We start from the raw sequence: 23,113 nt of genomic DNA on the forward strand, positions 1-23,113 counted from the left end.
TCAATGTAGTAACTGCACTCAGAGTTGGGGACGCAGGGGGGAAAGCCTACCTGCTGTGTTAAGATACCTATACCAACGTGGTACTCACCCTTCCTGAGCACAAGAGGTCGTTGAAACGCTTGTGACACTGGATCCAGGTGCATCACACCACGTCGTGGGAGCTCACTATCTCCGCCACCTCCTCCCAGGCCCATTTGGTCATGTGGGGGGACCTCCTCCTCCCGTCCCAAGGATCAAGGACCTCCCGCCGTGCTGCCACCTCCTTGAGGAGGGCAGCAAGGCACTCATCGGAAAGGCAAGGGGCACAGTGGCCCCGCTGACCTACCCTCCTGCTTGGCCTGCTCACCAGCAGTGCTCTGGGGAGCCCTTCTGTTTGCCATGATGCAAGGCTGCAGGAGCACTATTTAAACAGGCCACCGAGTCGCCATTGGACCCGACTGTCATTGCATTCCCGCTGCCACTCGCTGTCCTTGGGAGCTGCGTTTCATGCTGGGCGGGCCTTAATTGGCCCACCCATGTATATTGGCGACAGGGAGCCGATCACGGGTGGCGATCAGCTCTGTGCCCTCCAGCGCCCCCTCCCAACCAGCCTGTCCGGCAGGGAGAAAATTCTCCCCGTTCACTCTGTTCCTCTCTCCACAGATGCTGCCAGACTTGCGGAGTTTTTCTAGCATTTTCTGTTTTTTTTCCCTGTAGCCCTGCAATTTTTTTTCTCTTCACGTGCTTATCCAACTCCTTCTTGAAATCCATGATTGAATCTACCTCCACCTCCAGCACGCCCTCAGGCAGTGCATTCTAGATTCTAACCACTTGTTGTGTAAAACAATTTTTCTCATTTTTTCTTTTTTTTTTGTCATTCATCTCAAATCCGCGTCCTCTGGTCCTCGGCCCTTCCGCCAATTAGAACAGATTCTTTCTATCCACTCTCTCTGGACCCTTCTTGATTTTGAACGCCTCTATTAAACCTCCCCTCAACCTTCCCTTCTCTAAGAAGAACAGCCCCAGCTTCTCCAATCTATCCATGTAACTGAAATCTCTTGCCCTGGAACGATTCTCAAAACTTTTCTGCATAATCCTTTAGATCTTTCACATTGTTCCTAAAGTGCAGTGCTCAGCATTGGACACAATACACCAGTTGAGGTTGGACTAACATTTTCTAAATGCTCATCATAACTTTCTTGCTTTTGCACTCTATGCCTTTATTTATAAGGCCTTGGATCCCGTATGCCTATTTTAAAACTACTGCCCTTCAACAATTCAACAATTTGTGCACATATACCCCCAGGACTCTGCTCATATGCCCACTTTAGAACTATATCCTTTATTTTGTATTACCTCTCCTCATTTTTCCTACCAAAATGTATCCCTTCACACTCCTTTGCTTTTAATTTCATCTGCTTTGTTGGCCCATTGTGCCAGCCTGTCTATGTCCTCTTGAAGTCTATCACTAACCCCCTCACAGTTCACAAACTTCCAAAGGTTCCCTACTATAAATCTTTCTCCAGTATGAAAAATAACTGCTTACCACTACTCTGTTTAATGTCACACAGTCAACTTTGTATTCATGGTGTCCTTTTTCATTTCATTCCATAAACTTTATCTTTGCTGGCAAGTCTATCATATGACATTTTATCAAATGCTTGTTAGAAGTCCATGTGCACCACATCAACCATAATATCCTTGACAACCCTCTCTGTCATCTCATTAAAAACTCAATCAAGTAGTGAAACACAAATTTCCCTTAACAAATCTGTGCTGGCTTTCCTTAATTAATTTGCCTTAAATAAGCTTTCATTTGCTAGCTTTCATTAATTAATCCACTCTTGTTTAATTTAGCCCCAGATTCAAAGTTTCTAAAAATGTTTCAATCACCGAGGTTAAGTTGGCTGGCCTATAGTTGCTGGGTTTATCCCTGCACCTTTTTTTGAACATGGGTGTACCATTTGCAGTTCTCTAGTCCTCTGGCACCACCTCTGCATTTAATGAGGATTAGTAGATTGTAGCCAGTACTTCTTCAAGTTCCACCCTTACTTTGCTCAGCATCTTTGGATGCATCTCATTTGTTCCTGGGAACTTATCACCCATGAATACAGCCAGCCTATTTAATGTCTCTTCTTTTATCGATTTTTTGCACATCAAGTGTCCCAACTGCCCCCTTCTACACTATGCCTTTAGCACTGTCTTCTTCCTTGGTAAAGACAGATGCAAACTACTCAGTTGGTACCTCAGCATGCTCTCTGCCCCTCCTCTTACTGCCCTTTACTATTTATATGCCTATAGAAGACTTTTGGGTGTCCTTTTATATTAGCTGACAGTATGCTCTCATATTTTCCCTTAGCCTCTCTTATTTTTTTTCACTTCCCCTCTGAATTTTCTATATTTAGCATGTTTCTCATGTGTATTATCAGCTTGACATCTCTCATAGGCACCCTTTGTCTGTTTCATCCTGCTCTCTCTTTCTTTCATCATTCAGGGAGCCCTGGCTTGCATGTCCTACCTTTCCCCCTCCTGGGACTGTACCATGACTGTACCTGAACCAATTCCTCTTAAAGGCAACCCATTGTATCATTACAGTTTTGCCTGCCAATCTTTGATTCTAATTTACCCAAGCCAGCTCTGTTCTCACCCCATTGAAATTTAGGTCCTCCAGTTAAATATTTATAGCCTATATTGCGCCTTGTCCTTTTCAGTAGCTAACCTAAAGCTTATGATACTATTATGGCTGTTTCCTAAATGTTCCACTACTGATACTAGATCCACTTGACTCATCTCACTCCAGAACCACATCCAGCAATGCCTCCTTCCTCACTGGGTTGGAAACATACTTCAGAAACTCTTCCCCTTCCTCTGCCTTTACACTATCACTATCCTATTTTATATTGGGATGATTAAAGTCCCCCATTATAACTTAACTTATACAGCTGTCTGCAATTTCCAAACAAGTTTTGTTCTCTATATCTTTTCGTCTAGTTAGTGGCCTGTAGAATATACTGAGTATTATAGTGTAATGGTGCCTCTATTATTTCTTAACTCTAATTAAATAGATTCTGCCCATGCCCCCTCTAGAGCACCCACTCTCCAGCACTGTAATATCCTCCTTAATCAACACTCCCATGCACATCCCCTTTCTTCCCTTCCCTATCTTTTCTGAAAACCTTGCATCCAGGAGTATTTAGCACCTACTCTTGCCCTTTTTTGAACCAGGTCTCTGTTATTGCCATTACGTCATATTCCCATGTGGCTATCTGTGCCTGTAGCTCACCTTATGCTTTGTCCCTTTATGATCATGCACTTTAAACCTAATTTAGACCTTGTTGCATTACCTCTTACTCTAACCTCATCTAATACCTTACCATTTCTTATTGCATGCTACCTGTCTCTCCACACCCTTTGCAAGTCTTTTCTCCTTTCTGATGCTATATCCTGGTTCCCATCCCCCTGCCAAGTTAGTTTAAACCCTCTTCAACAACATTAGAAAATCACCTTGTAAGGACATTTGTTCTGACCTTGTTCAAAAAATTGATGTTTTCTGATGGTGAAAAAATGTTTTTTTTTATATACTAGATTAGTCACCACAATAACACATTAGGGGGTATTTATTTCTGAATAAACTGTTCCAATTTATAAGCATTTATGCTTCTAAATGGTGGAATGGCTTATTGATGCAGACTGTGCTACCTGTGTGTTGTGAAATAGGAACAGAAAATGCTGGAAACACTCAACAAGTCAGGCAGCACCTGTGGAGAAATCACACATGCTGCCTGGCCTGCTGAGCACTTCCAGAAATTTACTGCTTCTGTTGCAGAGATCCAGCACCAGCATTTTTTTTTGGCTTTGTTCCTGTGTGAGGTGATGACTTTTAATCAAACTCTGATGCATGGTGTAATGAGTAAGTGAGTTTTAATGATGCCAAGACAAGAACATTACGCTCCCTGTGCTGTAGCACACTTGTCTGCTCTGAACTCCTTCTTATTTGTAGAATGCAGCCACTCTGCTTTTGGGGAATTTAAATTGGCACAATGGATTAGTTTGGATGAATAACATTACAATCCAGTAGCAGAGGAAGGACCAAGGTTAGGTCTAGTATCAAGAGATTTTCCATGATTGGGCAATGCTTAGGAATATGTTCTTTATATTTGCTAATTATCTTGTTTTGTTGGGAAATTATTTTAATGTTTCTCTGTACCATGTATCATGGAGGTTGGCAGTAAAAGTCAGCCAGTTCTCAAAGGAGTAAGCCTGACAAATTCCTTTCATAAGTTTTGCTCCTTTTGTTGCCCTGTTAGTTATTGGAGAATGCAATACAGAAATGAGGAATACACATGAGAAATTAGCACTTGAAACAGCAAGATAAGTTAATGTTTGACTGTAATCTTTATCCTAAAATACTAAAGGAGTCTAATGATGGGTGTCATCAGATCCACTAACCTGTCTATTTCTTTTTCAGATGCTTATGAGCTGCAATGCAATTCCTCTTAGCATTTTTTATTTCAATTTCTAATGTTTTCATTTGTCTCACTGGATTTTGCACTGAAACTGCCCAAGTACCTTTTACAATCCATCAGCACCTCCGAACAAAATAAAGTAAAAGTGGAGAGTCAGATTGTGGTTATAGGAAATAGGATTGTGGTACAGTAGGAAGTGGTGTTCAAAGATTGATATTGAGATGCATTGAGATCAATAGAGCCAAAGTCTTTGTCGAGTGTACATGGAGAATGTTCAATTCCAGACGCAAATGTGAGAAAATTAGGATGGAGACCCACAGCACTGAGTCTCCGCCTCCGTTGTCTTACCCCAGGACTTCCAGGCTTTGTCTTGAGGAGGGAATGGAAAATCAGGTGCACCCTGCCTGAATGGTGCCCAGACTCAGAGACAGTTAATAGGAAAATTGACAAGTTAACTTGCATCCATTTTATGCGATGTTTGACTTCAAAGTACTTGATCTTGATAGTAGGTATTAATACCTGGAGTTTATGTTAGAACGCTCTAGCAGAACCTCGAAAAAATAGCATCAACATCGAAAAAGGTTACAGCGGCTGATTGGGAGGATCATGGAAGTTCTCCGCCAATTCTTTTTAAATTCACCGTCTCCTTGACCTCCTACATTTTCCCAATGTACCAAAAGTTAATCACCCAAAATAAACTTTAAAAAAATGGTTAAAATAAAATACAGTAAAACTCTTTTTTGTATATATCCAGACTCTGCACATTAGATGGAAGATCGTTGTTAGGCGCAGCTGAATTAGAGAACAACCAATATTATGTGGCCGTGGGATCAGAGAAATTCAAGAAGCTGCCCTATTATCAAGCCTTGTCAAAGAAAATTTCAGGTCGAGAGACTCAAGGGTAAGTTTTAAACATTGCTGTATTAGTTCTTTGATGTCTTAGCAAATATATGTGTGGTTAAGGTTTTGCTATGTCAGTAGAATGTTATGTTTTTTGGTTCAGTTTTGGGATGTGGGCATCGCTGACAAGGCCAGTATTTATTGCCCATCCCTAATTGCCCTTGAGCAAAGGGTCACGAGCCCCTTCTTGAACTGCTGCAGTCCATGTTGTATGTTTGTAAGCATACCCATAGGGTTGTTAGGAAGGGAATTCCAGGATTTTGCCCCAGCGGCACTGAAGGAACAGTGATGTAGTTCCAAGTCAGGACATTGTGTGACCTGGAGGAGAACTTGCAGTTAGTGGCATTCCCATGCGTCGGCTGCCCTTGTCTTTCTAGAGGGTAATGCATAAATTATATTGTGCAATGCAAAATTAAGTGCTGCTCCTAGATAGGTGTAAGGAGTTTTAAGATTTTTCAGAAGTGCGATATTGGCTTTTTATATTTTTAAAGCAAATGTCAGATCACCAAGATTAAATCTGCTGACTGGAACTGCTAAACTTGCCCTTAGAACAATATGTTATCATTTACTTTTTACTGCAGGCAATATATCAAAACTTCAATGTGCTGAAGTAGTGATATCATTGTAACTGCAGTATGTTGGACTGTAATTGCCTGAGATTTGTATGAGGTAGTGGATATTCACACCATGGAGTTATTTTACACATTCCGCACCTGCCATTAATGGGGTGTTAACCACCTCAAAATGGTTCTGGTAGCATTACTGCTGGTTAACACTGTCAGTGTACGGCTCCATTTTGCAAGGGGTTTAACGATGCCTAGAATGCCTGAATGTTCAAGGCAATAGAGTCATTTAATATGCAAATCATGTCCAATGATGTAAATAGGGCTCTGATTACTAATTTAGGTTAGGATCTGGTGGGAGCCTGAATGATGCACGCTCCACTCCCTGGTCGGTGGAGCCAAAGAAGCCCAAAAGGGAAAATGAGAATTTATTTTTTTGAAACCAGGAAGAGCTGAAAGGCTTGTCTGAGCACTCCAAAACAGATCTAGATTGCTATTCCCCTGACTGCCACTTCTACCCACCCTGACCACGACCCTCCCCTTCCCACTAACCTGACCTTGTGTGGTGGCTGGGACCAGGATGATGAACTCTAGGGAGATAAACATAAGGGACACTTCACCATGGGGGAGCATAGGAGTGGGGTGAGGGTATTGGGACTTTAGGAATGGTGGGGGGGGGGTGGTGCGGTGGGGGGGATAGGGTTTGATTTCAAGCCTGGACTCGGGTCTGAGACTGCCTCTGCCTGCTGGGACTCCAACACCCTCAGCACTGTTGGACACCCTCCGGCCCCAAGTCAAACCACCTACCTGCCGAAACTGGGCAACTTTCAGAGGAGATTTGGGCTTGGGTTTACATATGTGATGCAGCATAATGCACATGCGCAGACACAAAAGATTTAGACACAAGAGAAATCCAGGACAAATGGCATCCCAGGAAGCTCACACCCAGGATAGTTAGTCACCATGGCTGGGGCAGTTTGATATTAGGAGTGTTACAATCAGGTGAGGAGGGGTTGAGTGGCTCCCCTCTATTCCCTCTCCTCCTTGCCAGTTCCATGGGTGTTTAACTCCTTACATTCTGTGACCATGAAAGACACATTCAGACAGGTTTTATTAAGTATTTTAAAAAGAAAAGAGGAGAGCTTTTTTATTGTATTTAACAGTCTAAGTATAGCAATAAAAAGTACCCTGACTTTCACACTCAAACACTCAACGTTCACACACACAAATATATTACAGAGTGGGGGGGATAGACTAAGTAATTTTAAGTCCAGTAAAATTTATGGATATACAGCTCTTGAAGGTTGGTGACTTAACTGGTTTCTGTCTGAATTTGGTGGCCTTACTGCTTTAACTTGGTAGGCTTGCTGTTTTCGGCATTGAGGCAGTTTAAAATTATAGAAAGACTATTTATCTGTTCTTTTAGAGACAGCAGTGCTGGGTTGAGTTCTTTTTGAAATCTCTGTGTTGCACCTGGATAATCAAAATCAGCAGACAGGGTTCAAATTTGCTAGTTGGATTAAGAGAGAGAGAGAGAGACAGAGGGAAGAAACACATTTAGAGTCTTGTTCCACTAGCATCTCAGTTGCTTGTGTCATTCTGCAAAGACGATAGGTGTTAAAAGGGTTAGATTGTCACATGCCCTTCTCTCCAACTGCCCATTGATCCAAATATGGTCCTGGCTAGTGTATTCCAGTTTGGTTGGGAATTTCTCTCTCGACCAGGATTCCATTGCTCAAATGATTATATCGAGTGGTTTGACACCAGCCAGTTGCATCCCCAGCTGATTGTCTGGATGCTTTGCTAATGTGTTGGGGATAACCCCCATTCATCCTCTTACAAAGCAATTGGCTCCTGGTGCGGCTAAAACAGCTTGCTTATACTCCTTTCAGGACATACTGACCTCAGCACTCACAATGCCTGACTTAAATAGTGCTCTGCATTTAAATGGGGGAGGGGGGGGTGCAGTGGAAACCCCGAGTGCTCTCTTTATATGGTGGCAGTGCAAAATGTGGCTGGCAAAAACTAATGGTTCCACAGGTGCCTCCAGAGCAGGATTTCGGTCTCATAATTCCTTCATCCATGTGGTAGGCAGTGCAAATGGAAGTAGGAGATGTGGATGGAGGACAGCATGTATGATAGGATCTCTCAGTCTCAGAGCAGGCAACTGCAGATGGATTGGGAAAAGAGACATGGACACACACACTGGTTGTGTCTGAACCCTTAGATTAAGAACTTAATGCTGGTTGGGTTCCAATCAGTTTCATTCTCCTAATCTGGAATGAATCCCACATAAATCTGCATTTAAATGTTGTTACATTGATGACAAACAGTGCTGGTCATTCAAACTGCAGATCACATATGGGTCTTATTCTAAGGTAAGTTAGGTAGTTGACACTCCAGTCTTTCCATTGAGTCAAAAGCCTGAACTGTCATTTATTTCCATAAGCTCCCGAGTAAGCTTTAAGAAGTGCAAGGTGAATAGTCCGGGTGACTGGCATCTTCAACAGAATTTCCTATTGTCTGACCACAAGTAGGGCTATATAGTTGATATGATATTAACATGGGGAGCAAATTGGTATGTATTAATGCTAATCTAGAACCAGCGACAAGCAAAATCCTTAGGTAACTTTTGTAGTGTTAGGGTGTTCAGGGCTGAAAGATTTAGTGTGTGGGACTGGAGAAATGGTACCACCCACTTGATGGTGTAAGAGAGAGTCAGATGTCAACTAAGAATCTAGTTAGAGAAAGTTCATGGCGTAGACTTAGGAATTCCTGGAAGCAAATTTTCCCTCAGTCGGGAGGGTGGCTTGGGAGCAGGCGTGGGTGGGCGCGTGGCTGATCGCTGCCCGCGATAGGCTGCGTGCCACCATTTTGTGCGGGTGGGCCATTTAAGGCCCGTCGAGTGTGATGTGCACCCGGAAGCACTTAGTGTTACCTGTGCGGGCGGGGGGGAGGAAGGAGAGTTGGGGCCTGCATTATTTTGCGCACATGCACGAAAGAGCGTAGAAATCTCCCTGAGGTACGGAGCTGCCTCAGGCAGATTAATTTGATTTGGAAAACTTGAAAAAAATAATTAAAAAAATTGTTGAGACACGTCCCCTCATGTGACAGTGCCGCATGAGCTGGGACATGTCAATGAATTTTACTAAAAAATTTTATTACATTTATAAACCCTTCTTCAAACCTCATCCCACCTGTGGATGAGGTTCCATGAAAAATGCAAAGGCCGCCTGGGCTCTTCACCTGCCCGCCAACATAAAGGTTGGACTGTTAATTATTTCAATTGCTATTTAAATGGCCTAAACAGGCCCTTTGACTGTTCGGCAGGCGTGCAGCCGACTCCGGTGTGCGCCCGCTGAACTGAATATCGGAATGACGACCGGTGATGTTGGGACATGTGCCCGTTGTCACCGCCCGTCATTTTACGCGTCGGTGAGCGGGGCCCACCCCTACACACTGACCAGAAGAGTCAAGCCCTGTAGTCTTGTACATCTGTATATAGTTATTTTCTTACAATAAACCAGTTGTTGTTCTGACATCTATGGGCAGAATTTTACCCTTGGCATGTGGGTACACGCCCAACATGCCCGAGCATGATATAAAGCGCGTTGATGTCCGCCGTGCCTGTCGATATCAACGTGCGTTCTCTCAACATTTCGCTAGGTGGACGTGCCCGCCGTTAATGAAGTGGTCAGTTAAGGCTCTTGAGAGATCAATTGTCTCTGACTTTACATAGCCCGTGCGATTTTCAGGCCATCGCGTGGGCAAAACAGATAGGTGGGCAGGCCACAATTTGCAAAACCTCATCCACGGGTGGTATAAGAGGGGTCAGTGGCCTTATCAAAGTGATTAGTGAGGAGTGCAGGATATCACTTGCTGCGGGTTGCTTCTGTGAATAGGACCATTTCTTTTCACTTTAGAGCTACATTCAGAGACTTTAGAGGCTTCAGTTCAGGACTCAGTGTTGTTTTCCAGACCCCCTGAGGATTCACACCATGTGGGGCCTTCCAGGTATCAGACAGCCTCCCCTTACCCTGGGAATGGGGATTTGTGGCCTCCACTGGAGGCACCTCCTCTGAGGAGGAAGAGAGGGTCAGAAGGGGAAGGAGGCAGGTGTCCCTATTCAGCTTCCATGGGAGTGACCTATGGGAGGACAGGCGCAGGCATGAGGAGTGCAGGGCCAACAGGAAGTCCAAGACGGAAGGGGCCACAGAAGATGCCACTATCCTGCTGCCTGGGTTTACAGGTGGCAATGCAGCTACCTCATTTTGCCTGAAGTGCAATGTCAAAGGAGGCTCCGTCTGTCAAGGGAGGCAGTCATCTCCATCTGTCAGATGATTGGCCCTGAGATCAGTTCTGACTGTACGGGTAGATGCCCCATGCCAGTGGCCCTGAAGGTTACAGTGACCCTCAACTTCTATGCCTCCAGCTCTTTCCGAGGGTCAGTGGGGGATTTTTCTGGAGTGTCCCAATCAGCTCTCCACAGTTGCGTCAAATTGGTGACAATTGCTCTGTTCAGGTAGACATTGGCTTTCATTCATTACTGTACAGACGAGACCAACCAGGCTGAGCAAGCCAGAGGCTTTGCAGCGATTGCTGGCTTCCCCCACGTCCAGGGTGCAATCGACTGCACACATGTGGCCATCGGTTGCCTTCATCAACAGGAAGGGCTTCCACTCCATGAACGTGCAGATAGTGTGTGATCACAGGATGCTCATTCTACAAGTCTGTACCAGGCACCCTGGTAGCTCCCATGACACTTACATCCTGAGACACTCCCAGGTGCTGAGGCTCTTCAGTGCTCCAGTCCGACTGGATGGATGACTGCTGGGTGACAAGGGCTATTCCCTCAAAAGGTGGCTCATGACGCCTCTCCGGCATCCAAGAACAAGAGGCCGAGAAGCAATACAAGAGGACCCATGTCTCCACAAGGGCTGTGGTAGAGAGAACCACCGGTCTTCTCAAGGTGCGCTCCTAATGCCTGGACCATTCAGGGAACACACTGCAATACCCCCCAGATTGTGTGTCACTGATAGTGGTTGCACGGTGCGCTCTCCACAATCTGGCGCTGGAAAGGGGGGACCCAGTGGAGGAAGAAGATCTTGATGCAGCTGCACAGGCAACAGGCGATGAGTCTAATATTGAGTCTGAGGACGGGCACGGTCAGGAGAACACTGAGGGCATGGACACTGATCTAGGTAACCTCCAGGGAGGCAGTGGCACCCGGGAAGTTTTGATCCAATGCTCCTTCAGCTAGGCTACCAAATAAGAACCACCACCACATGCCAGGGCTGCAGGCTCCATGCTCGATCCTATCAGGGATGACACTATGTGCCATTGCAATAAAGTTTAAGGAGAAACATATCCATCATAACATCATGGTCTACCCTGCACCCACAGAACAAATGAAGCATCCAGAGACCAGTTGCAAAAAAAACTTATCATTTACTGGTGACTGACAAACATTGTAGAAATGCACATTGACCAGTATTTTACGTCACACCATTAAAAAAAAACAGAGATATAGGGGAAATGAATATCACCCGTGATCAGGCTGGGTTGTGTTTAAAGTGCTTTACGATTTTTGCCTGCAGGCAGTGGGCAGTGCCACTTCTGGCACCTCCCCAGTCGCCGCAGCCTCATCAGATGCCACGGTCACTGGCAGAGGGGCGGAGCAGGTGCTGCTGTCATCCAGAGTGCCCTGAGAGGAGCCCGCAGAGACAACAGGCAGCTCATGTGCCAACGTCAGGTCGTTTTGGACCTCCCTGCTCACCATTGACAGGTGGGCACCTAGCTGGGATACTGGGTGCCCAATCCATCTCCCACGCTGACACTAACCAGCTGAGGTCATTGCCAGTCTGAGGGGTTGCAGGTCCGAGTGCTTCCCCAGGAACCCTTGATTGAGTCCCTGGAGGAGCTTCTGTATGAGAGGTCACTCTCTCCATGTAAGAGACATTGCGCTCGGCCATAAGGGTCAATACAGTGCTTATGCTACACAGGGACTCCTCCACAATGGCACGCATGCCTTCATGTATATCCGCCAGATTCTCCTGCACACCCTGCTGGACATCCAGCATCTGCTGCCTCATGGACGACTCCAGAGGCCCATCATCAGCCACCGACTGAGCATTGTCCTGGGCCCCAGCTGTTCTCTGACTGCCGGCGCCCCGGGCACTCTCTGCCTCCGCCTGTATCTCAAGTGAGTACAAAGTGCCCTCACCATTGTGTACCCAGATACTAGACAGCAATCTTATGTCCACTGAAGTGCTGGTATCTGTGCTGGTGCCTGCTTGACAGAGAGGGTGTGACGCAGGTGCGTGCTGAGCATGGTGGGCCTTCAGGCTCATCACAACGAACGACTGCTGGTGAGTCTAAAAGGGAGAAGAAGGATATGTCATTTGTTGAAGTTGTCACACTGTCACTGTGCATGCCTGGCACCCTGATGAGACAGATCTGCATCATGGTCTTTCCATTATCAATGGGGATTCCAGGTTTGAGGCTCACATCAATATAGAGACAACACTCCTGGCAAGGGTAAAATTCTGCCCTTCTCTAAATCCCTTAGCCAATCACAGTCAAGGTACAACAATTTTCCAGGTCTAAGAGCATCTGTGGAGAAAAAAAAAAGTTAACATTTCGAGTATTTATTACTCTTCTTCAGAGTCATAAGGACTCGAAGCCTTAACTCTTTTTTTCTCCAAAGATGCTGTTAGGCCTTCTGAGTTTTTCCAGCATTTTCTGTTTTTGTTTCAGAGTTCCAGCATCTGCAGTATTTTGCTTTTATATTACAACAAGATTTCCTCTGGTCTTCTGTCAGAACCTCCTTATAGAATGGCAGAGATTGAGTAACCAGAATAAGAGAATGAGTGGAGTGGGCACAGGGAAGTGGGAGAGAGAAATGGTTTCAGGTTGTGTACTCACACTGCACCATCCCTTGTAGATTTCTGTTATTTTCTCAATAATACAAATGCCTCCCTTGCAGAGATGATATTACTGTTAAGTTGAAGGTTTTGTGTCATTTTATCTCCTGCCATTTTTAAAATGATTCAATTTCTCAGCCTAGGGTTTACTTAATCCAGTATCTCTCCCCAAGGATAGGAAAAACTGATATTACCTATTCCTTTCGATATCACAGTTATAATTCCTATCTGTCATGGAGTGATATCAGGGCCAGTTATGGCAAATCAGTGGTCTGAATGCCTCATTCTGATGGCTGAAGTTGAAAGAAGATTAATTTGCATACTACTCTGCTACAAATAAATTAGACTGAACGTGCTGCTACAGAGGCCTAATCTATCTTATTTTGTCCTAAAGAAATTCTGCAAGCCTACATTTGATCTCATACCTTTGGTGTAAGCCTGGTGGAGACTCCAGCGAAACAGTTGTAAATGACCATTTATACTGTCTTTCTGGGGTTTTCCACTATCTCAGAATTGTAGCAGGAGACTGCTTGTTGTGTTGTGCAATTTCAAGGCTGGCATCTCTCCGATACATTTCCTAGTTACATGGAATCTCACAAGAGTCCAAAGCACAGAAACAGGCTATTTAAGCCAACACTTATGCTCTGCATGAGCTTCCCCTCTCTGACTCTTAATCTAACCCTAGTATTTCATAAGTTGAGGTCAATTAAAAAGTGCTTCATGGACCCAGCATTCAGATATCTATTATATGTTAACTTTGGTATGTGGTTACGTGTTTTATTGGAAGCTTTAATGTAAATATTGTTGTTATAGTAAAACCCCATTATAGTACCTGCGGTCCTAATTATGCCAGTAGATGGCACTGTGGTAGGAATTTTCATGTTACATCTTGCTCATCACAAGTTTGCTCAGCTTGACGTTCCACATTGCGGCTGCTGTTAAGATATATATGTAGGGTTGCAAACTCTGGTCAGATTTATTGCAGGAGGCTTCACCATATGATCTCCCCCTCGAACTGTGTCGCTCAGTTATACTACCATTTCTTTTCCATTTTCAGTACTTATATTATGAAGAAATGAATGTGTTCAAGAAATTGAGATGTCCCTCTCTTTTTTCTCCCACAGTAGCGTCCAGCTGATTAAAAATTCCTGCTTTAATTCCTGAAGACTCCAGGCCAACCCTGGATGGTTAGCAACTGTGTATCCATCTATATATGCATGTGTGCGTGGCAAATTTGTAGTTAGTTTCTGGCCTCTAGTTAGTTTTGCTGAAAGGTTTTTTTTTAAAACTGATTTTGTGATCCTCAATTTTAAATTGATAAAAACGGATGAGGTTTGCTTTCTCAATGTAAAAAAAAAATCATTTGGTAGTGGTATGACTTATCCTGTTACTTAGACCACAGATCAAAAACCGAAATTCAACATTCTAGTGTGTAATAGCCTCTACATGGATCTTCACAAGTGCCTTCATGACAAAACGGCATTGAGTCTTATTCAGTTCGCAATATCAACGCTGGGCCACATGTCTAAGATTGTTTTTTATAGACTTTTTCGCTGTCATGCACACCAGGCTTGATGATGTTACAGCCAAGCCTTCCAGCCAGCAGGGTAATTTTCTCTATTTGCTAGTGAATAGGTGAGCTTGCACGAGCTTTATCCTGTTACCTATAGAATGGCCAACCGGAAAGCCTTTGATTACAATCTGATGCACAATGCCTTCATAATGAGCACTTAATACCTTTTCTCTAATTTTGTTTTTACATTAAATGAAATTTGCCCTTTGCTTCTCAATTTTGTGGCTTCAGTTTTTTTTTTCAGAAACTTTTCTACCTCTTCAATCCTGTGTTTATTGTAGAACCCTGATACATTTTAAATACTTATTTGCAGCTAAAAGTATTCAAATTCATTGAAATGAAGCTTTTTAAATTTTCAAATGTTCATCTTTTTTGTGGTAAGGTTTGTAGCTGGTGCTAGTGTGCAGATCTGTTGGGTGAACTAGATGAGCGAAAGTTAAATTTAGTCCAAGCATATAAATATTTCCATGACTGCTCTGTTTTTAATGTATGGGAAATGATGTTGCTTTTATTTTATGGCTATTCTTAGCAACTTTTCGCTCCTTAAAGTTTGGTCTTATAAAACTCTCCACTTGCCTGGATGAGTGCAGCTCCAACAACACTCAAGAAGCTTGACACCATCCAGGACAAAGCAGCCCGCTTGATTGGCACCAAGGATCCTTAGACAGCACCTTCCAAACCCATGACCACTACCATCTAGAAGGACAAGGACAGCAGACGCATGTGAACACCAACACCTGGAAGTTCCCCTCCAAGCCACTCATCATCCTGACTTGGAAATATATCACCGTTCCTTCACTGTTGCTGGGTCAAAATCCTGGAACTCCATCCCTAACAGCACTGTGGGTGTACCTACAGCACAGGGATTGCAGCGGTTCAAGAAGGCAGCTCACCACCACCTTCTCCAAGGAAATTAGGGATGGGTAGTAAATGCTGGCCCAGCCAGCGATGCCAATATCCTGTGAAAGAATAAAAAAAAATCAATGTTTTTCAACATTATTGTTTTGATGCATGGAACTCAATATACTGAGCTTCGAAGGTGAACAATTCATTATGGCAGATTTTTGCTAATATTTGAAATGTAGGTCTGGATTTTATGGCCCCATGGGGGCAGGTTGGCAGTGGGAGGGTTGTAAAACTGGGTGCCGTACCGCAGGAGCGCTATTCCCAATTTCTACCTACCCACCTCAGCCCCCACCACAGTTTTACCAGTTATGGGGAAAGCATTTGGGGGCCCAACCAACCATGGGCAAATTGAGGCCCTTAAGCAGCCTCGTCCCACCACTGCTAGGATTTTAGCTGTGCCAGGTGTCCAGCTGGCAGGTTTCACCGAGCAAGCTGCTGGCTGGTCAAGGGGTGGTTGCCGCATTTATATGTCCTCTGTGCCCATTGGATGTCCGCCCATGTCTTCCCATCCACATGTTCCCCCACCCGCCCCGCTGTCCTATCCACCTTGACCCACATCCCTCTCTTCCCAGCCTGCTAGCCTGGCCCTGGCGAGATCCTGGATAAGTCCGGGCTCCATCGCTCACCCCCACCTTCAGGACTGGCTGCAGTCCCAGAAGTGGCAGCCACTTCCAGAGGCTGGATTTACTTACTGTTGAGGGCAGAAGACCTGCCACAAGCCAATTAACGGCTCAATACTCTGGGGGTCAGAAACTTAACTGGACTAGCCATATAAATACTGTGGCTACAAGAGCAGGTCAGAGGCTAGGAATCCTGCAGTGAGTAACTCACCTCCTGAACCCCCAAAACCTGTCCGCTATCTACAAGGCACAATTCAGGGGTGTGATGGAATACTCCCCACTTGCCTGGGTGAGTGCAGCCCCAACAACACCAGGACAAAGCAGTTTACTTGCTTGGCACCCCATCCACAAACATTGACTCCCTCGACCACCGGTGCACAGTAGCAGCAGTGTGTACCATCTACAAGATGCACTTCAGGAATTCACCAATGCTCCTTAGAGAGCACCTTCCAAACCCATGACCACTGACATCTAGAAGGACAAGGGCAGCAGATACATGGAAACACCACCACCTGGAAGTTCCCCTCCAAGTCACTCACCATCCTGACTTGGAAAAATATCACTGTCGCTGGGTCAAAACCCTGGAACTTCCTTCCTAATAGCACTGCAGATGTACCTAAACCACAGGGACTGCAGTAGTTCAAGAAGGCATCTCACCACCACCTTCTCAAGGGCAATTAGGGCTGAGCAATAAATGCTGTCCTAACCAGTGACGCCCACACCCCGTGAATGAACAAAAAAAAGAAAAAAAATAGCCATTATATGGCTGTGGGGCATGCTGGTAAAGAGAGCTCGGGCTCATCCTGACATTTACACTGGTGTGGTGCATAAAATCCAGCCCCTAGTGCTGGTAAAATAGTGGCTGTGATTTACTGGACCCATTATGTTTACAGTGATTAGATATATCCCATTGTGTTATAGTGATTAGATATATCCCACTGTGTTTACAGTGATTAGATATATCCCACTGTGTTTACAGTGATTAGATATATCCCACTGTGTTTAAAGTGATTAGATATATCCCATTGTGTTTACAGTGATTAGCTATATCCCATTGTGTTATAGTGACTAGATATATCCCATTGTGTTCACGGTGGCTGGATAGATCCCATTGTGTTTATAATGTTTGGGTAGATCCCATTGTGTTTACAGTGATTGGGCAGATCCCATTGTATTTACAGTGATTGGACAGATTCCATTGTGTTTACAGTGATTGGACAGATCCCATTGTGATTACAGTGGCTGGATAGATCCCATTGTATTTACAGTGATTGGGCAGATCCCAGTGTGTTTGCAATTGCTATGCAGATCCTAGTGTGTTTGCAGCTGCTGGGGAGATCTCAGTGTGTTTACAATTGCTGGGGAGACCCAAGGGTGTTTGGGAGGGTGCACTGGAAGTTTGCACTGACTATCTAATTAGACAATTTGTCAGTGTTGGTCCTGGGCAGGTCAGTTGGGTCCAAAACCTAAACATAAAGTTTCAGCTGCATTCATAGGCATCATAGAATGTCTCTCTCTCTCTTTCTACTTTATACATCTTTGGTTCCTCCGAACCTTATTTCAATGGAGCAAATATTTTGTTTAAGAATGGTTATTCTCCACCAAAGTAAAGAAGGAACGTGCACTTATATATTGCCTTACTATGTATTCCAGGATGTTCACACATTGAATAATTTTTGAAGTTGAATTATTGTTGCTATTGGGTGAACATAATAGTCATTTTGTGCACAGCAAGATGCCACAAATATAATTAAGATAACTAACCAGTTAATTTATTTTTGATACTAATTGTTTGAGGGAAGAATGAGTGGGACATGAAAGATTGCTCTCCTAATCTTCAAATAGAGTCTTTAATAATCATCATACAGGTAAACACAACTGCAACTTAATATCTTATCTGCAGTATAGGTTTCCAATAGTGCAGCACTCCCTCAGGACTGCACTGACATGGCAAATGTGTATAAACAGAGCCTGAAAAACCATTGGACTCAGAAATGAAAGTGCTGCCAACTGAGCCAGGCCAACAAAGCAGTACCTAAAGACAAGCGCTCTGCCTGTGGTTTCCAGCTTGAGTGCAAAAAATGTTTAACTATATCTTAAAGACTATTTTGTTGAAGGGATTTTGACTTGAGGCAAAGCAAAGCTCTCTTTACTCTGCACCAATAATGTGCCTCAGCCCAACCTACTTTGCTGCATCAATGTGATGTGGATAGCAAGATCAGTAATGCATAATCAGAGAATGACCCAAATGACTTGTAGGGAGGCTGAAATATATTTTAGTAACTTACTCATTTTTGTCACTAAATTATATTTCCAGCTATTAAATGATTTTGCAATTTAAATCATTAAAACATTTTCAAGCAATTGTGCAATAATGCAATCATCCATTAAAATGGGAACATTCTCAAACTTGTATTATATTGCATTATTGACTGCATTGTCATGTATTATAAAGATATTCAGGTGTGAATTGCAATTATCAAAGAGACGGTGACTAATGATGTAATTAATTCAACATTAACAGATGTTCAAAAATAAAATATTCATAATGTTCCATAGCAAAATCTGTGGACATGTTTATATATTCTGGATAAATGTAAACTCACTTGGCTACATGATGTTTGTTCTGTTGGAAGTGTCTTTTGTTCAAATTGAAGCTGAAAAGAAGCCCTAACTGTTGTGCTTCTCTACTTCAATTGTTGACAATCCATCTAGTGCAATTCCCGGTGCAAATTTATTGGAAATAAAATTTACACAAATGTTCTGCTCGCAATAATCACCTGACATATCTTCAGTGGAGGAGCTGAAGAAGCCCGTGGTATTAGAACCTTCTCTATCATTAATAACAATGGTACAGTTTAGTTGTTGAAAGCCATTCTTTCAGATATTTGGCCAACATCGCCTTTCACCAGCAGCTCATCACTTACGTGTGCTTCACCTTTCTGACCCATCAATTTGTCAGTGTCAGCTTGATTTGGTTGGTGGCACACCTTGTTTCTTAGTCAGAAGTTTATAGTTTCAAGTTTCATTCCAGGATGCGAGCACATCAACTAGTCCAGTGCAGCACTGCGTATTGATGCATTGTCAGGTATGTCATCCCTTTGGATAATGCAGTAAATCCTTGCAGCACCTGCCTGTTCGTTTAGTTTGTGCAGGTTGCTTATGCTACTATCCTACCTTTTTTTAGTTTATTCTTTCATGGGATATGGGTATCACTGGCAAGGCCAGCATTTGTTGCCCATCCCTAATTATGAACATGCATATGGACATACAAATTAGGAGGAGTAGGCCATTCAGCCTAGCGTGCTCCGCAAATCAATAACATCACGGCTGATGTGATTGTGGCCTCAACTCCACATTGTGCCTACCCCAGATAACCTTTGACTCCCTTGTTAGTCAAGAATCTGTCTACCTCTCCCTTAAAAATATTCAATGACCCTGCCTCCACTGCTCACCGGGGAAGAGAGTTCTGAAGAATCATGACACTCTGAGAGAAAATTTCTTCTCATCTCCGCCTTAAACGGGAGACCCTTTATTTTTAAACTGTATCCCCTAGTTCTAGTCTCTCCCACAAGAACAAACATCACTTCAGCATCCACCCTGTCAAGTACCCTCAGGAACTTATATGTTTCATTAAGGTCACACCTCAAGCTTCTTAACACCAGTGGATACAGGACCAGCCTGTCCAACCTTTCCTCGTAAAATAATCCTCCCCTATCCCAGTAATCAGTCAAGTGAACCTCCTCTGAACTGCTTCTAACACATTTATATCCTTGAACAGGCCATTTCAAAGGCCAGTTAAAAGTCAACCGTATTGCTATGGTGGATCTGGAGTCACATGTAGGCCAGATCAGTTAAGGATGGGAGATTTTCTGCTTTAAAGGGCATTAGTCAACCAGATGGGTTTTTATGACAATTGATGATAGTTTCATGGCCACCATTAATGAGACTAGTTTTCAAATCCAGCTTTTATGAATAGAATTTAAATTCTACAAGCTGCTGTGGTAGGATTTGAACCCATGTCCCCAGAACATTAGTCTGGACTGCTGGGTTACTAGTCCAGTTACATTAACACTCCACCATTGTCTCCCCAATCTGTTCACAGAAAGGGAGGGAGTCCTGCAAACATTCTTCTCTCAATCAGCATCAACAAAAATCATTACTAGTTAATTATGTCTTTACTATTTGTGGGATCTTGCTGTATGCAAAATGTTTAACTAAAAAACAGTTAGTCCATTTCAACGTAATCATAGACACATAAGAAGGCACAAGGCGTCCTGTTTCAGGCCCATAAAATCCAAGGCTGTTCCAGCAGACAACTGTAATAACTTTGGCATGGGTCTGCCAGAAACTAAGCTGTGACTTGGTTTGGCCAGGTTCTTGCCTTGGGTCCAAATTTCCAAGATGGCCTTGGGTGGGAGAAGTGTCTCCCTGCCTCTTACAAGGCCATCATTGTAAAGGGGGCAGGCACTCTCAGCATGGAGTTCTTCTTTCCTGCAATTAGTCATTATATAGCTGCTGCAGTATGCTTGGTTAAACTAGCAATATTGGCTGACATGCCAACACTGTGAGGCCCACCCATGAATGGACACCTGAAATTTGGCCCCTTTTTTTAAGTGATCTGCTTACTACGGATACTGAGGGCCAACATATTTCTCGACGAGTAACTAAATGGGTTTTCTTTCTAACTTCCTTCATATGCCTCAGTTGTGTCCCTGGTAAAATGGTCCTCCACCATTTGCAAACTAATTAAGGAACCTTCTGAGGTCAGCAGTGGAAGTACCTGTGGGTGCCATCCTGGTGTAAGTGCTGGGATTGCTCGCTCATAGATTTTTGGGACTCTGGTGATGAGTAATTCAATCCATTTGTGGCACTTTAGGATCTTTCTGTGGTATTTCTTTTCCCTTCCTCAATCAGATTGAGGTTGGCAAATTCTCTCGTCATTTTGCTGAATGTGCAAAGCTGTAAAAACAATAATGTTTGAAAAACAAACTAGACTGCTCTTCAGTAATCCAGAAATCTCAGTGACAAATGATGTTGAGTTACTGATGGGTGACAATGTCTTGACCTTATTCCATTCAGCTGAGTTACTCAACTATATTAAACTCTCCCAAAGGAAGATGCAAGTGCTATCAGCTGCAGCTAATTGGAGGATAGTAGGTAAATGTGGCCAGACTTGGACTGTTTCCACTAAACAAACCTCTTAGCTGTGGACTAGAGAGTATCACTGATGACATTTGTGGCATTGTTGCTATTCGGATTACCCTGTACTACAAAAGGGGAAGGGAGATGAACAGTGGAAAAAAAAACAGAACTAGCAACATCCTGAATTACAAGCTATTTAATAAAAGTGTTTCAATATGTGGATTTCAAAGATCAGAGTTCTGCATCTATCTCAGCTAGGTGAGTACACTCGCAACAAATTTCTATCACTGCTGCCCTGAGAATTGTGTTATTCTCCAGTGTTACCATTCATAGCTTCCTTTTGGAAAGTTTGGGAGAGTTTATCAGCTTCAGGTTACTGAGGATGTCAGTATCTGTGGCTAGAATTCAACTGTTTGTACAAAGCAAACCTGCTAGCTGGTGGACCACAGGCAATCCCTGATCGCCTTTGTGGCCTGACTGAGAACAAGTAAAAATCACAGCCAGCAAATCAGACTCAGGCTTGTATTTATCAGCTTAGGAGGGGATCGCTGATACATGAGAAGGTTTGCTGTCAGGGGAACAGCCAGGATGACTGATAGATGATCGGACCTCTTGACACAGTTGGAGCTAGGGTCATTAATATAACAAGTTACTGCCAAGAGCAGATTCAGGAGTCTTAATACATTACCATTTCTTGCCAGAAAAACTGACGTGCAGCAGGTTTTTTTTCTTTCAGAACAGTGAAACAAGTCCTCGCGACAGGAAGGCAGCCAGAGCATGATCCATGACTAGCTTGTGTGCCAGGAGCACCAATATATGACCTGGTCTCTTACTAGGAGTGCAGCCAAGAGCACAGGTTCATTGTAAAGTCTGTTGCCAGGGCTGGGGTGAGCCAATGGCATTACTACCTGATGAATTCCTGTCAGAAGTGATGCCAAGAGTACTGATACATGACACGGCTTCCTGCTCGGACTAGGACCAGGAGCACTGATACGCAATTAGGCCTCTTGCCAGGAGTCAGGAGCACTGGCACCTGACAAGGCTTTTTGCTGTGAATGGACTGAGCCGGAGCATTGATACATGATAATGCCTCCTTGCCCAAGAATAGATTGAATCAGATATACAATTAGGCCTCCTGTCAGAATTGGAGCCAGGAGTGAAAGAGTGTGACAATCTTTTGTTAGAAACAGATTGAATCTTATGCACTTGTATGTGACGATGCTTTTTGCTGCGGTGGGATTATGCGGGAGACTGTGATACCTGATGATCCCAACAGATGTACAACAGGGCCCACTGATGCATGAAGGCCAGGAAACTGATAAATGAAAAGGCCTCTGAACAGGAACAGATTCCAAGGAACAGATTCATGAGATACACATAAGTTAAGATAATAGCAGGAAGAATAAAAGGGGAGGTTTGAAAAAGTTTCTGTATACAGCAGATGATTATAATGGGGAATTCTCTGCTGCAAATCATTATTGAAGTATGGTTCATAACTACTTTAATAGGACAAAAGCAAAATACTGCAGATGCTGGAAGTCTGAGGTAAAAGTGGAAAGTGCTGGGAAATACTCATCAGGTTGGCAGCAGCTGTGGAGAGAAAAACAGAGTTAACGTTTCAGCTCTGTGACCTTTCTTCAAAACTGGAAAAGGTTCAAGATCTAACAAACTTGAAGCAAGTAAGTGGAAAGAGAAGATCAGTGTCAGGGTTTAGTCAGGAGAAATTAAATGGCACAAGAGATGATGATGTAATGCAAAAGAGGATGGTAATGAGACAAGTAAAGAAATGAAAGATAATTCTAGAGGAAGTCTAAATGAGAATAGCAGAATCACTATTGCCAGCAGCTGAAGAAATGTGAGCAATGGTTGGGATCTGAAATTGTTGAACTCAATGTTGAGACTTTCCAATCTCACCCAGTGCCATATTTTCACTATTGCCTTTTTGCCTCTGACTCTGAATGATCAGTTCTCAGTAAAGGCCTCAATTTCGTCCCTTTATGCACTCAGATCAATGAAATTCAAGCTCTGTACGTTGTTG

At 43.7% G+C, this 23,113-nt stretch overlaps 1 protein-coding gene across 1 annotated transcript in view; it reads left to right on the plus strand.

Annotated features, from left to right (window-relative positions):
* The window catches only part of LOC121277778 (doublecortin domain-containing protein 2), a 183,807-nt gene that overhangs the window by 77,692 nt on the left and 83,002 nt on the right, over positions 1 to 23,113 (plus strand). Inside the window, exon 6 of the mRNA XM_041187415.1 lies at positions 5,200 to 5,313. Coding sequence (XP_041043349.1) covers positions 5,200 to 5,313 — 114 coding nt within the window. The remainder of the gene's footprint in view (positions 1 to 5,199; positions 5,314 to 23,113) is intronic.

This window comes from Carcharodon carcharias, chromosome 5, assembly GCF_017639515.1.
Source record: "Carcharodon carcharias isolate sCarCar2 chromosome 5, sCarCar2.pri, whole genome shotgun sequence".
Lineage (NCBI taxonomy): Eukaryota > Metazoa > Chordata > Chondrichthyes > Lamniformes > Lamnidae > Carcharodon > Carcharodon carcharias.